A 13,857-nucleotide genomic window follows, 5' to 3' on the forward strand; every position below is an offset into this window, starting at 1 on the left:
GGAGTTGCTCTAAGAATGAGCCAAGCCCTATGTGTGAGAATGTTTTTATAATTCTTCAAGGGTTGTACAAATGTGAACTGATGAGGACCCATTGGCTTCAAGGGTCAGAAATCCACCTCAGACTGGCTCCAGCTCAAAAGGGTATTCATTGGCTCTTATAACTGAAAAGCCCTCCAGCCAGGGGAGGCTTGGCTTCAGGCATAACTGGATCAAGCTGCTCCAACAGAACAAGTCTCTCTCCTCTGTGGGGCTCCCTTCTTAGGCAGGCTTTCATCAATGGGTGTCCATTAGCCACTCCAGGCCTCCACGCTGACAGACGACCCATCCCACCTGAAAGGGAGCATCTCCTGTATAAGCCCCAGCTTAAGTCCCAAGGTTGATTCTCATTGGTACAAACTGGGGGCTTCATCTGAACCATAAAAACACTGAGTGGTGGTGGTCAAGGCTCTCCAAAGGAAAATGGGAGTTCTGCTACCAGAAAAGAGGATCTGGGAGCCAGACTGGCAAATAACAGACTTTGGTGACAAGGCCGATGGTGGCACCCTCCTCCTTCCAGCTGGCACTGCAGAGCAGCACTCTTTAGGGCTCCAGGTCCCAGGAAGCTCCACTGTGCGACTGCCCTGCAGGGGCTCAGAGGAGGCTACTTCCTTGGGAGAGTATTGACTAGAGCTGCTGTGAGAGTTAAATAGAATTGTTCTGTGAACATGATTTGTAAACAGTGAAAACACCCTCCAAATGTTAGAGATTGTCCTTAACGCTGTTTTAGAATAGGAGCAGGGCGGGAACTACAGGATTCTGGAGCTGAAAGGTGCTTAGAAATCATCGGCTGTCCCCTCACCACCCCTTTACAGTCATCACAGCCAGAGAATGAATTTCAGATAGAGATCACACCCTGACACTCCCCTCCTAAACCCTCCACTGGCTTCCTTCTGCTCTTGGAATAGTGGAGATTCCCCTCCCCGTCTCCAGGGCCCTTGGGATCTGGTCTTTGCTCACCATTTGGACTCCATCTCGTCTTGGCCCCTCCTGCCATCCCCACGTGCTCCAGCTGCACTGCCTTTCCTTTGGTCATACAAACACACCAAGCTCATTTCCTTCTTGGGTGCTTTGTATTTGCTGTTCCCTCCACCCAAAACACTTTTCCCCAAATCTCCAAATAGTTGCTACTTTCTCATCACTCTTGGTCTCCGCTGAAACATCTCCTTCTCAGAGACCCCCCTGGCCACATTTGGATTTAACACCCTCCACATCTTCTCCCCCCTCTCTCTCACTTATCCATTTTAGAGGGTTCACCAGCTGCAATTACCTCATTGGTTTATTTGTTGGTTTATTTGTTGTTAGTTCCTCTCCTGCCTGCCACCCCCACTGGGATAATCAGATCCAAGAAAGCAGGATCTACACACAGTACAAGGGCCTCGCATATGCTAGGGGATCGTGAAATGCTTGTGGCCCTGGCCGGATGGCTCTGTTGGTTGGAGCATCGTCCGTCCCCTGCAGCAAAAGCCTGCAGGTTCGATTCCCAGTCAGGACACATACCTAAGCTGCAGGTTCGATCCCTGGTCAGGGTCCATACTAGAGGCAATCGATCAGTGTTTCTCACAACAGTGTCTCTCTCTCTCTCTCTTCCTTCTTCTCTCTCTAAAAATCACAAACATATCCTCAGGTGAGGATAAAAAAAGAGAAGAATAAATACTTGTTGAATGAATAAGTGTATTGGATGGTAGGCGGGCTGGATGAGTCAGTGGGGAGATGGGTGAGCGAGTGGATGGGTGAAAGGGTAGAGCTGGGTACATAGTTGGGCAGCTGAGTTGCTGGGTGGATGGGTGGATTGGGTGGATGGGTGCATGGCTGGGTGGGTAGATGGATAGATGGGTGGATGGGTGAATGGATGAGTGAATAGGTGGGTAGATGGCTGGGCTGAGCTCATGTCTTGTCTAATCTTGCCTCCACTCTCTAACCTGTTTCTTGCCCTTAAAAAAAAAAGTGTGCTCTGTTACCCTCTTTAGACTAGGAATTGACTTGGAGCTCTGGTAGCTAAAGACCTCCATCCAGACCCCCACTTCACATCAGCTCATGCACTGTGGCCTTAGTGCCACCTATTCTAGTCACTGAATTCACCTGACTTTAAAGCCCATTAAACCGATCATTAGGAGGTTATTAAAACCCTTTCCCTGCATGGGCGCACTTCCGTCTTCGCCTGCTGACTGCTGCCCATCGGCTGGGTCTGCTGTTGCCAGGAGCTGGGAGAGAGCTTGCTGCCCCCCTTGCCTGGCAGCTATGCAGGTGAGCTTAGTCCTCACTGCAGCCTCCAGGGAGGTGTGTCACTCAGGCCTTCTCCCTCCAGGGCTGTTTCGGGAGGTGGGAAGTGGAAGGTGGCCTGGCTCTTTGAGGACTCCACACCTGAGCTGGGGGGGGCCTGTGAGGTTGGCAGGGGGTGGCTACCAAGGTGGTACTGTGGCAGCCTCACATGAGGACAGCCTTCTGTGATCTGCTCTGGTGCTGGTGTCTTGGTGACAGACCCGGGGGGGGGGGGTTGGGGGCTGGCACTGCTGTGACCTTGGTTCACTCCAGTCCTAGAACAGGGTCCAGGGGAACATTCAGGTAGGCAGGGCAGTGGGCGATGACCCTGTCGGGAACAGGATGAACCCACTGGCTGAGACCGTATTCAGAGGATGCCTTGATGCATGTCCCTGGCCATTCTTAGCAAGAGGTCCCAAGGGCAAAGGGAGGCTCCTCTCCCTATCTGGAAAATTCCATCTTGGTGATGTCTGGTTGAAGAAAACATCAACTCTCCACATCATTGTTAGGGGGGCACATTGCATAAAGACACATACAGTAAGGTGCCATGTTGTAAAAAAATCTCAAATTAAGCAAAACTGTGTCTAGTTACATCAATATATATACCTGTGTACATGCTGAGAAAGGCCCAGAAGGCTAGACTCCAGACTTTCACCTGTGGTTCCCTCCCTGGAGAAATTGAGATTTATATGAAAAATTTAAGATTAATTTTAAAAGATATTCACCAAGGACGTAATTTAGAGTGTGAGGGTCAGACCTAACCCTTGAAGGAAGTGGCATGAAGGCCCACGAAAGAGCATGAGAGGGTCCCCGCTGGCATAGAAGCCCCTCCCCCCACCTCTAGTTGGGCCTTACTGCAGACAAACCCTGGAGCTTCTCCAGGACAGGGCACCTCCGGCTGCCTTCCCAGACCTGGCCCTCCTTGCAGCTTCCTCCTGAGGTGGCTGAGGCAGAGCCAGGAATTGGTTCCAGGACTATGGGGGCCGGGAGAGTGGGGAGCCAGGAGGGAGGAAGAGGGAGCGTTCTGCTCCACTGATCCCATAGCGCCAGGGCTGCGGCATCTCTGCTTCCTCCCAGCCAAGTGACAGCGTCCGTGTGCTCGTGGAAGGGGGTTATTTTATTAACCAGATAGATTAAGCATCTCTCCTTCTAATTACCAGTTTAATTAACCTTGGCACACAGTATGTACCAGCCCCTGAGGGAGTGAGTCAGAATTGCTGTGCTGGCTGAGCATCACCCATCTGCTGTTCGCTACCTTCAGCGGGTCCTCAGGGGAACAGGGCAGTGGGCTCTGAGGCCAGGGGTGGAACAGAGAAAAAAGTGGGTGGGGGTTGTCAGAAACTTCTTAGGAGGGTCTTGCCGTGGGTTCTGGATTCCAGCATGGCTGCCTCTTCAGCAGCCTTCCTGCAGTGATGCAATGTGGCTACAGAGAATTCAGCCTGGGCCACTCCACTTGGGTTTCCCAAGTGCCTGTAGGGTAGCAACGTGCCCTGGAAAAAGCCTGGAACTGACTAGAAGACTTTGTTCAACTATCATTTACTGGACGGTGATGCTGCAGGGGCTGCCTTTAATGTCCTGAGCCTCAGTTTTCTCATCTGTAAAATGAGCATGGTAATACATAAGACAGGGGACAATTTATGAGGTTTAATTAAGAGAAGAGACGTTAAGATGCCTCGTAATAAGATATCCATCCAGCCAGCCAGCCAGCCAGCATATATTTATGGAGCATGCACAATGCGTAGGCAAACGTAAGCAATGATAAACAGGAAGAATTTAGAGACCAAGCATCTGGCTAAGAACCCGAGAGTCGCCCCCCATGTGCACACTCATGTGCGCGCACACACACTCCTTCCTGACCAGTCACCCACCCCACATTCAGCACACACTCCACAGACACTTGCGCACCACACACAGACACACACATTCTCCTTCACAGCCATGAGCAGAACACGCAGCATCTCAGAAACACGCCTACATGCATCAAGACGACTGCCTGGCTCCTCTGTTCTCAAGAAGCGTGAAGCCAGGGATGTCACATTAATAAGAAGTGAGGAGGGCTGGTAAAAGGGGCTTTTCTATATTTATTTATTTGAAAGCTTATTAAAATCCTCACCTAGTCTCCTCTTCACTACTAGAGTGTTACTGGAGCCTCCTGATGTCTGTGTGGGAGGGCGAGGATGGGAGTGTGCATCTGCGTGTGCGTGAGAGAGAAGCGTTCCTTGCATGGTATGGAAGGTGCACAGGTGCGTGTGCATCTGTGTGTGCGTGTGTGTCTGGGTGTGTAGCGTGGGGTGTATGTTATGCTCATGCTTCTTAGCACCATCCTCAACTTACTGTGTTTTTCAACCTATTTTTCACTATTGCCCCCATAAGGAGACTAGTAGACATTTTTTTTCTAACCGCCCCCCCTGAAATTGTAATGTCACATATACACTGTATATCTGTTTGTGGACTGTATATAGGTCTGTGCTTTAAATAAAGAGAGTCATATTTTTTTTCACCCATCCCCATCTTGGAAGAACCAATTTCCACCCCCCTTGGGGGTGATATTGCCTCTGTTGAGAATTCTTGATGTAGAGCAAGAATTTCTGGTTTGAAGGGCCTGTGACCCTGACATTATATGCCATGATTCCCAGCCTTGGGGGCCCAGCTGGAACCCCATGAAAATTCAGATTCCTGGGCCCCACCTGGAGATCCCATAGGAAACCTGGGAAGGAGTCCAGAAATCTGGGTTTTAGCAAGCTCCCAGGGGATTCTGACACCATGGCTGAGGGAGGACTCTTGGGCAGAAGGGAGTTTAAAACAATCAGGAACAACCTGAGGGGAGAGGGTCTGTCTAGAGCCCCTCCCAGTCCTCGAGAACTTGGAATCAACCCACAAAGGCTGGGACCCTGGCCATCAAAGACTCCTTATATCAGCTGCCCCAGGGCTCCTCCAAAGGAGATTTGGCGGCTCGACCAGAACCCATCCTGCTGACCAGGACTTAGAGAAAACATGATGAAGACTGTGTCCTCAAGACCAGAACCATGTGGCCTGAGTCTAGAACACTGACCCAAGGTGCCTGTACCCCATTTCCATCTGTTTGATAGAGCCACAGATGCCCCTCTACACTGACCTGGGCCTCCCTTCTGGAAGCCCCAACCTCCCACCTCTTCTGGGGATTCAATGTGCCAGGAACTGGGACAAGAGGCAGTTTACCTCTCCTTGCCCACCAGACCAGTCCTGGGATTGGAACTGGAGCTCTAGGCTGTCAAGGGTTCGAACCCTGTCTTGGAGTTCCCAAGGAACTGGTAACAAAATCAATAAAAAACAGAGGCCTCCTCCCTGGCCTTGCTCTTTCTGGGTGCCAGAGAAAGGCTCTGGACCAGTACCAAGCCCCAGCCCTAGGTGTCTGAGTGATCAGAACACAGGGGACCAATTGACTTTCTGTGGGCAGTTGTCCAGCAAGGGGTCACCACGAGGCAGATGGGAGCCTGGCAGAGGGAGGGAGGGGCCATAACTGTGGCTGAGGAGTGAGGTGGGCTAGGGGGAGAACTGAGTCAGGGCACGATGGCAGGAGGGGGAAGGTGAGATGAGAGTGGATGGGAGATGGAGATGGAGGGAACCTGGAGAAAGAGCAGGGACAGAGGGACACTGCAGTCTGGTGGGGAAGCCAGGAAGGCATCCTTCTCCCTCTCTTAAGCTTTTAAAGGCATCAGAGCATCTTGCTAATTGTTCATCTCCCAGAGACACTAATGAAATTAACTCTGCAAAATGCTCATCAGGTCATCTGCAGAGGGCACGGTGCCAGATTTCCATTTGGTCCAACCCGGTCCCCCTCCTCCCCAGCAACTCCTGCCCCTTCCTGATAATGTCCCGCCCCCTCCTTTCCACAAGGCCCCTCAGCAGGAAACGCCTCACCTCCAAGCCTGCCTGAGTGCCCACTGGAAACGGGCTGCGTAGCCAGGGAAACCTGAGCCTGAGATGCCACGGAGCTCGTGGAGCCGGAAGGGTTGTCTTTGGGTGTGAATATTTCTGTGTGTATGTGTTTCTGTGTGTGTGTGTGTGTGTGTGTGTGTGATAGCACATATATTATAGGAGCATATATCTCCAATAAAACCATTTGAATATTCTTGCAATCACTCAGAAAACATTTCTAAAGCAGCATCTAGATTTAAATCCTTGTTCTATCCCTGACCATCTGAGTGGCTTTAGGCAAGTTACATCCCCTCTCTGTGCCTCAGTTTTTGTATACAATGGGGACAATAATAGCATGTACTTCTGCCTGGCCGGGCGTGGCTCAGCAGTTGAGTGTCGACCTAGGATCCAGGCGATTGGGGTTCGATTCCCGGTCAGGGCACATGCCTGGGTTGCGGGCTTGATCCCCAGCAGGGGGCGTGCAGGAGGCAGCCAATCAATGACTCTCTCATCATTGATGTTTCTATCTCTCCCCCTCCAATCCTCTTTATGAAATCAATGAAGATATATTTAATAAAATAAAAATAAATAATAATATGACGCTGCCCTTGGTCCTGAAAGCTACAAGACAAGATCTCAGTTGCTGTGCTTAGGCAGAGGCCCAGGCACGAACATGAAGAGCCTGTGCAGAAAAGAACGGGGATATGTGGAAGTGTTTTTACATGTATATAAAGATGTACAGGGATCTTACGCATTTTTATTGATTGCATTCAGTTGCAGGCATACACGTGTTAGTTGGGTGTGGGAAGTGTGTTTATGTTAGGAGCAGAGACTTAGTGGGTGTTGGCATACTGTGTGTGTGTGTTTGATTTAGGGTATTTGGGGTTGGGTTTTGGGGTTCTGTGTGCAGAAGGGACTGGTCCAGATGTTGCTGGGGTTCCTCTGAAGGGGTTTGTTTCTAGTTTTCTTTTCCCGCTTAACCCCCACACATTCTTCACTTGCCTGATGATCCCGCTGTCATTCCACCCTAACTTACAACTGGGAGGACACCTATGTCTTCTCCCATAGGCTGCAGCTTCCCTCAATGGGTAGCATTGAGCCTTGCAAACAGTATGCACTAATAAATGCTTGTATTATCCTGGGAAAGGCTCTAGAACAGGCATCTAGGAAGGATAGTTCTGTATCATTCTTTCAAATGCAAATAAAAGAAACAAATGGACTTAAACAAATGAACAAAAAAGGAATGTATTGACTAATGTAACTGGAAAAGGAGGGACATATCTGATAGCTTCAGGAGCAGCTGGGTCCAGAGATCTTGAATGATAAATGAGGGTTCAGCATCTCTCTCTTCTCCAGGCTCTGCTCTCCTCTGCCCAGGTTTTAGTCTCAGACATGTGTTCTTCACATCAACAGCTCCAGAATCTCCTCTTCCTTACTCCAAATCCAGCAAGAAAAAAAATTCTTTCTCTCCTTAGTTCCAACAAAAGTCCTAGAAATGAACCTCACTGGCTTGGCTTTGGTCATATGTGCGCCCCTAAAAGAATCCCTGAGGGATAGTAGATGCTGAGTGGCCAGGCCTGAAGCATGTGCCATCCTCTGGAACTGGGGTGGGGTCACATCACATGAATCTAGTGCAGTGGCAGTGGGGAGGGGTGTCTCTCAAAGGAAAGACAGGAGGATGTTGCTTACAGAAGACAGAAGCTGGATGCTGAGCAGTGAGCACGTTTGAATGCTGGGATCAGGGCAAGAGCCAATGTGGGGTTGCCAAGAGCAAGTCCTGTCTGCTGAACTAACTTCCTGTTTGATTGGGTTATTGGCCTGGTGGATCAGGGCAATGCTGGAGGGTCCTGAATCTGGGGTTCTGCGGGGAATTTCCATTTATTTTGTGGGTGCAGCAGTGAGATGTAAATTGAACGATGGTGTGGTTAGAGGTTTCCCAAGTGGACAAAAACAGAAGCTGACTTGCTGCCCTGGCACAATTTGCAAAGTAGTCTGGAGTGCGGCCCGCTAGGCTCTGTCCTTGGTCCTGCCCTCAGCCACCTGTTTAGTAAGGACGTGTTTGAAAGTATCTATGACTTCCTAATCCCATCTGAGAGTGACAGGAAGCTGAAGAAAATAACAAGTACCCTGCCTGACAGCCTCCACATTCTGAAAGAGCTCCATATGGAAAAAAGGGATTAGTTGTAATACAATGGAATAGAATTGTGATGAAATGAAGTCTTTGCATTTAAATTCAGAAAGCCAGGGACTCAACGGTAGATTGGGAGCACCCAGTTGTTGGCAGCACCTATGGCAAAGACCTAGGGCAGTGTACCTCAAAGTGCAGTCTTCAGATCACTGGCACCAGTAGGAATAGCTGGGGCAGGGGGCAGGGGACTTGGTAAAAGTGCAGATTACTACATGCCTCCCAGACATAGTATTGGGATAGGGCATGACCTGGAGATTTGCATGTTAACTACCATTACAGGAGCTTCTGGCACACCTCCAAGTCAGTGATGGCCTCACCACAAGCTCTGAGGTCCCCCAGTCCAGTGGGCATTAATAGTGCAATGTCACAGCCAAGAGCTGATTGGGACACCTCTTGTGCATCAGGCCATGTGGGCAGGAGATGTGCAAGTCCCTTCAAGAGGTGCCTTCAGAGGAGCAGCATTGCTGGAGAGCACCTGAAGTGGGGCCAGGGTGTCCAGGACTGGGCCCCAGAGCCCAGCTACCATGCCAGTGACAGAAGCAGAACTGTTTGGCCAGGAGGGAGAAATTCAGGATAGACCCAGACTTTGTGTTCTGAAACAAAAGAAGAAAAGGTCTGAAATAACAGAAGCAAAAGAGGGAGCAGACATGCTTGATGTGGTTCCAGAAAATGAACCCAATGAGGGGCAGATTCTTGTTCCCCAGAGAGAAGAAACTCCTGGGCAGTAGAATGGTTGGAGTGAAACCTATGCCCTGTCACTGAGATTTTGCAAGAGGGCTACAGACACTTGTTGACAGGTACTACCTAGATGGGGTTTGGCCCTTCCTTTGGAGTCTGGGACTCAAGTGCAAAGGAGGTTGGAGATGTCAGGAGCCCTCCTTCCATTTGGCCATCTAACCTTAGGTCTGAGACAAGACCTTTCTGACAGCCCTCTTGATTCTTAAGCAGAATTCATGTGAAATGTGTACTCCCCCATCTCTGCAAGGACATCCTGCCCCTTTTCCTAACACTCCCTGAGTACCACTTGGAAGGGGGCAGCTGAGCTGAGATCTGCATGACTAAAAGGATCCAACATCTGACTATCCTGGGACAGAGTGCTCCAGGAAGTAAAGCAAATGGGAAGTCCGAAGGTGGGGATGAGCTTGGATGCTGGACAAACACAAAGGAGGCCACATGGCCAGGACAGAGGTAGGCAGGGGGCAAGTCATGCTGGGCTTGAGGACTGTGGTCATCATGAACACCACTCGCCATGTATTTTAGCTGCTGCCTTGCAGGCACATGGCAGGACTGCACTTTCTGGCCCTCTTGGGGTGGGGCTGGGGGGCCAGTTCTGGCCAATGGTTTGTGACTGGAAGTGATACAGGTCATTTCTGGGCTGAGCCATTGATTGCTAGTGGGTGTCTTTCCAGAGCTCCCTTTTCCTCTTCCTCATGGACCAACAGTGTTTCAGAGAATGGCTGCTTTGTCGGCCTGTGAGGATGATCTGGAGCAGCAGCCCCATAATGGACAAACAAGAAGTAAACCTTTGTTGATTTAAGCCCCTGCTATTTAAGGACTGTTTGTTACCACAGCATAACCTAGTCTCTCTTTAGAGAGAGAGAACCAGAGAAGTGAGCAGATCAACCAAACTGAACAGAGGAGACCCTTTCCTTTCCTGTATCCTAACCTTTATTCCCAAATTTTAATCCCAGAGCAGAAAATGCAGCAGGAGGAAATGTAAATCAAACCTCCCAGGGACCCATCTCAGCTAGCCCTGCAATCGCTGAATAAGGCTGGCCTTAGGGGTAAGGCACTTTCCTTCCTTCAAGCCCAAGTTACCTCAACTGTATAATGGGGATATAATGTTTACTTAAAGGGATTGTATTTATAAAGGTAGGAAAGAATATAGCAGAGTTCAGCACACCTTTATGATAACATCTATATCCAAGCCCCCAACCTCATTCCTTCATTCTCCCACTAGTGCCCAAACCTCAGTTCCTAATCATTTCCTCCATCCTATGAGCCCCAAATGCAGGTTCTGCTACTGTTTCCCCTCCCCTCCCCACCTCTTCCCTGGGAGCAGGGTGGGGCCTGGGCACACACTGTTTCACCCTAACACACACACACACACACACACACACTCTCACACACACTCTCCAGTTGGCTAGATCAGGCCCTCCTGACACAAAGTACAAACAAGCAACCCCCAAAGCAGAGTTCAAAACCCAGAAGCTGGTGCATATTTGTGGACATTTTCATCTGGGCCCACATGAAGTTTAAATATTTTATTTTTCAGTTAAAGACTTTAGATCAGAAGATTTCACATACAATGGCTTCTATTGAAATCTATGAATAAGTTGGAAGATGTGGCCAGTACTGGGCCATATTCCACACACCCCCAACTGGCACCTGGAGCAGAAGAGCCAGCTGTCCCTTTAGATGGGGTCCTGTGCTGGGTGCCCAGTGCTGGTGTTCCCTCCTTGGCACTGAAGCTCAGTGCCTGCAGATGTGTATCTGGACATTGGCTGATGTTTTTAATAGTAAAGAGGAAAGCAAAAACATTTCTCATAACCCTTTTCTATCAATAGTGGGAAACAAAAGAAGACCGAGAGAGGGCCTCGTGTTTCAAGAAATATAGTAGACCTCATATCTCTTTGTGGAAGCTAAGACGATTCTTATATCGCCTGCCGTGTAGCACCAATGTATATTATCGCCAGGCCACCGTAGGCATTTTAGTTTGCGACCCTGCCCTCACCTTCTCATCCCCCTCCCGATCCAGGGCAGGACCCTCTCTTTTTCTGACCGCTGGCTCCGTGCACATAGTGCGCGTTTGTCATTTCCTTTCTCTTTTAAGGCAACCCTCTGTTTATTTTAACCGGATTAGGGAATGGGGGTGGGGAACTGGAGACTCCAGCAGCGGTGGTTACTGGAGGCTTCAGGAGACGTGACTTGCCCAAGGTCAAAGAGCTAGAAGGCGGTAGCGCCTAGGCAGTACCCCAGCTCTGTCTAGTTCCCAAAGCCCAGCTGGTTTCTTTACGCCCACGACTCCAGCACCGTGTGTGCTCCGGGCGCAAACACCACGCTCCCAGTCAGACACGCGGCGCGCTGGGATGTTTTCCGTAGGCAAACGGCGCAGTGGGGTTAGGGAAACCTTGGGTAACGCCGAGGTGCACCAGCCTACGTGCTTGGGACTGCGGGTGGCCCCGAGTCTAGCCTGCGGGGCACCTCTGCGAGCTGGCCGGGAATCCGGGCGCTCTCCCGCAGTCCCCTATCCAAGCCGCGGGTGGAGGCGTACCGCGGCGCGCTGACGGCCTCGGAGCGCGGCCGGGAGGCGGAGTGGGGGGTGGAGGGAGAGGACTGCAGTGGAACCTGCCCCGGGCACCCCTGCCCCGGGCTGCTCTCTGCAGACTGGCGCTGCTCCGCGGTCGCTGCAGCCCTGCGCCCCTCCCGAGCCACCTGTGCGCAGGCTGGCGGGCCCGGGAGAGCCCCGATCCGAGAAGCGATCCACTCCGGGTTTCAGACTCTTGGCCCTGTCTCAGGAGACCCCGCGGGGCGGTGGGAGGCCTCCCCGCCCACCACCCCAAACCCTCCCCGGAGGAGCCTAGGGCCTCGCCGAGAGGGATCCCCGGAGCTGGCTGTGGCCCGCATGCATAGCGCGAGGGGGCCCGGCCCCTCCTTTCTTCCTCCGCCCCGCCCTGCCACTGTCCCGCTCCGACATTCCAGTCCGGGTTTTGCGGCGCCCGCCGGCCCGCTCCCTGGCTGCGGGCTCCGCTCGGCGGCTGGCTCCGTGCGCGGCGCGGCTGGCTCTGCGCTCCGCCCCGGCTGCATTGCTGCGCTCCGGGTGCCCAGGGGAGCCACGCGCCGCGTGCGCCCCGTAACCGGCCGCCCGGCAGTCCGCTGGCATGGGCCCCGAGGGCGCCCGGGGCTGGGGCTCTGGGCTGAGGCGCTGAAAGCCGCCCTCCCGCCTGCGGGCCACCGCGACCGGCCCGCCTGCCCGCGGCCATGGCCATCCGGCCCGGCCTGTGGCCAGCGCTCCTGGGCATAGTCCTTGCCGCCTGGCTCCGCGGTTCCGGTGAGTCACGTGCACGTTCTGGGGAGGTTTGTGGGGGACAGTGCGTACAAACGCTCGCTGCTCTGGAATGGGGGGTGGTCCCTGACCCCCGTTGCCGGACCCAGTTGGGAGTCCCCCGAGGCCAAACTTTGCGAGGCAGGACGCGGGGGCCGCTTCTCATTGTTGCGCAGTTTCCCCGCGCGCTTTCCCTGAAGCCTGGGTTCTGCCAAGTCCAAGAGCAGCTGTCAGCGCGCGGGACTGGCGAGTACAGACGCCCCACGCCTCCGGGCGAGGGAAGTTTGCTGGTTGCCGGCCCCAGGGCAGGGTCAGGGGTTTGAATCAACGCCCCCGGGAGCCTGACTTTGAGGGTCGCAGATTAGAGGGTTTTGACCACATCCCAGTCCCCAGGAAATCAAGAAGGGCGGTTAAGATACCTCTTCCCGGTAGCATCTGCCTCAGACAGCTACTCACAGTTCCTAGCTTGGCACCTGGCCTCTGCCCACGTCCAGAACACAGTGTCCTCTTCTGTCCCCGCCGCACACGCTCGCACACGTACATACTCAGACGTGGAGGCGCAGACACCAGCCCCCAGCCCTTGCAGCCGGCGCGAGCACTGCGGGCCCCTCACTGGGGCTGTGGCTCCTGGCCCCACCTGGCGCGTGGGGGCCACAGTTGTGTATGGTGGGTTCACTTCCGCTTTCCTTTCTCCCTTTTACTACACAGCCCTTCCTCCTCCCTTTATGTCCCATTGGCCACCCTAACCTGCTTGGCAACTCAGCCCTCAACCCACCTCCTTTGCCGGGGGAGGCAGGTCCCCTGCATCCTTTGTCTGCTCTCCCTGCGCTTCCACCCAGGCTGAGCTGTTGCAACCTCCTGATCTCTGCCCCCCACCCATGCACTTAGCAGAGCTGAACTTATTTATGTGTGTGTGTGGGGGGGGGGGTCATTTATTTGATTAAGAGGCCATGGGGCTTGCCCTAGCAATTCTTGATTCTTGCTGCTCCAAGAACCTGTGAGGTGCCCTTCTGCCTGGCCAGGCCATTTTTAATCCCAGGGGTGTCAGGAGGGAGTGTTGGGATTCCTGAGATTCAAAGCCAGACTGATCGGAGATCAATGAGTGATTGCTCAGAGACCAGCCCGATGATTGAGGCTGATAGCTGTTTCCTTAAAGGGACTCTGCGTAGCACGTCCTGCACCCACCACTGTCTGGCCACCCTCCCATCCTGCCCCCTAAGTCCTCCCTCTACTGCATCCCATCCACTCTATATCCCTTCTCTCTCACCCCATCATCCCCCCAAATCCTCACTTTAACAAACCCTTTTGCCCCATGACCTCCCCTTCTAATCCTGACCTAGCTAGGAGGCTGCACTGCCTCTGGGTGTGTGTTCATATTTGCACACATGTGCATGTTAAGAGTGTGTGTGCCACCCTCAGAGGGTGCGGG

At 52.6% G+C, this 13,857-nt stretch overlaps 1 protein-coding gene across 2 annotated transcripts in view; it reads left to right on the forward strand.

Moving 5' to 3' along the window:
• Positions 1 to 11,982: 11,982 nt before the first annotated feature.
• UNC5A (unc-5 netrin receptor A) overlaps positions 11,983 to 13,857 on the forward strand; it is a 56,261-nt gene continuing 54,386 nt past the window's right edge. Inside the window, exon 1 of one of the 2 annotated variants that reach the window (XM_081135403.1) lies at positions 11,983 to 12,434. In XM_081135403.1, coding sequence (XP_080991529.1) covers positions 12,365 to 12,434 — 70 coding nt within the window. In that variant the 5' untranslated portion in view covers positions 11,983 to 12,364. The remainder of the gene's footprint in view (positions 12,435 to 13,857) is intronic. The other variant, XM_081135402.1, reaches the window with a different exon arrangement.

This window comes from Miniopterus schreibersii (assembly GCF_964146895.1).
Source record: "Miniopterus schreibersii genome assembly, chromosome: 4".
In the NCBI taxonomy this organism is placed as follows: Eukaryota; Metazoa; Chordata; class Mammalia; order Chiroptera; family Miniopteridae; genus Miniopterus; species Miniopterus schreibersii.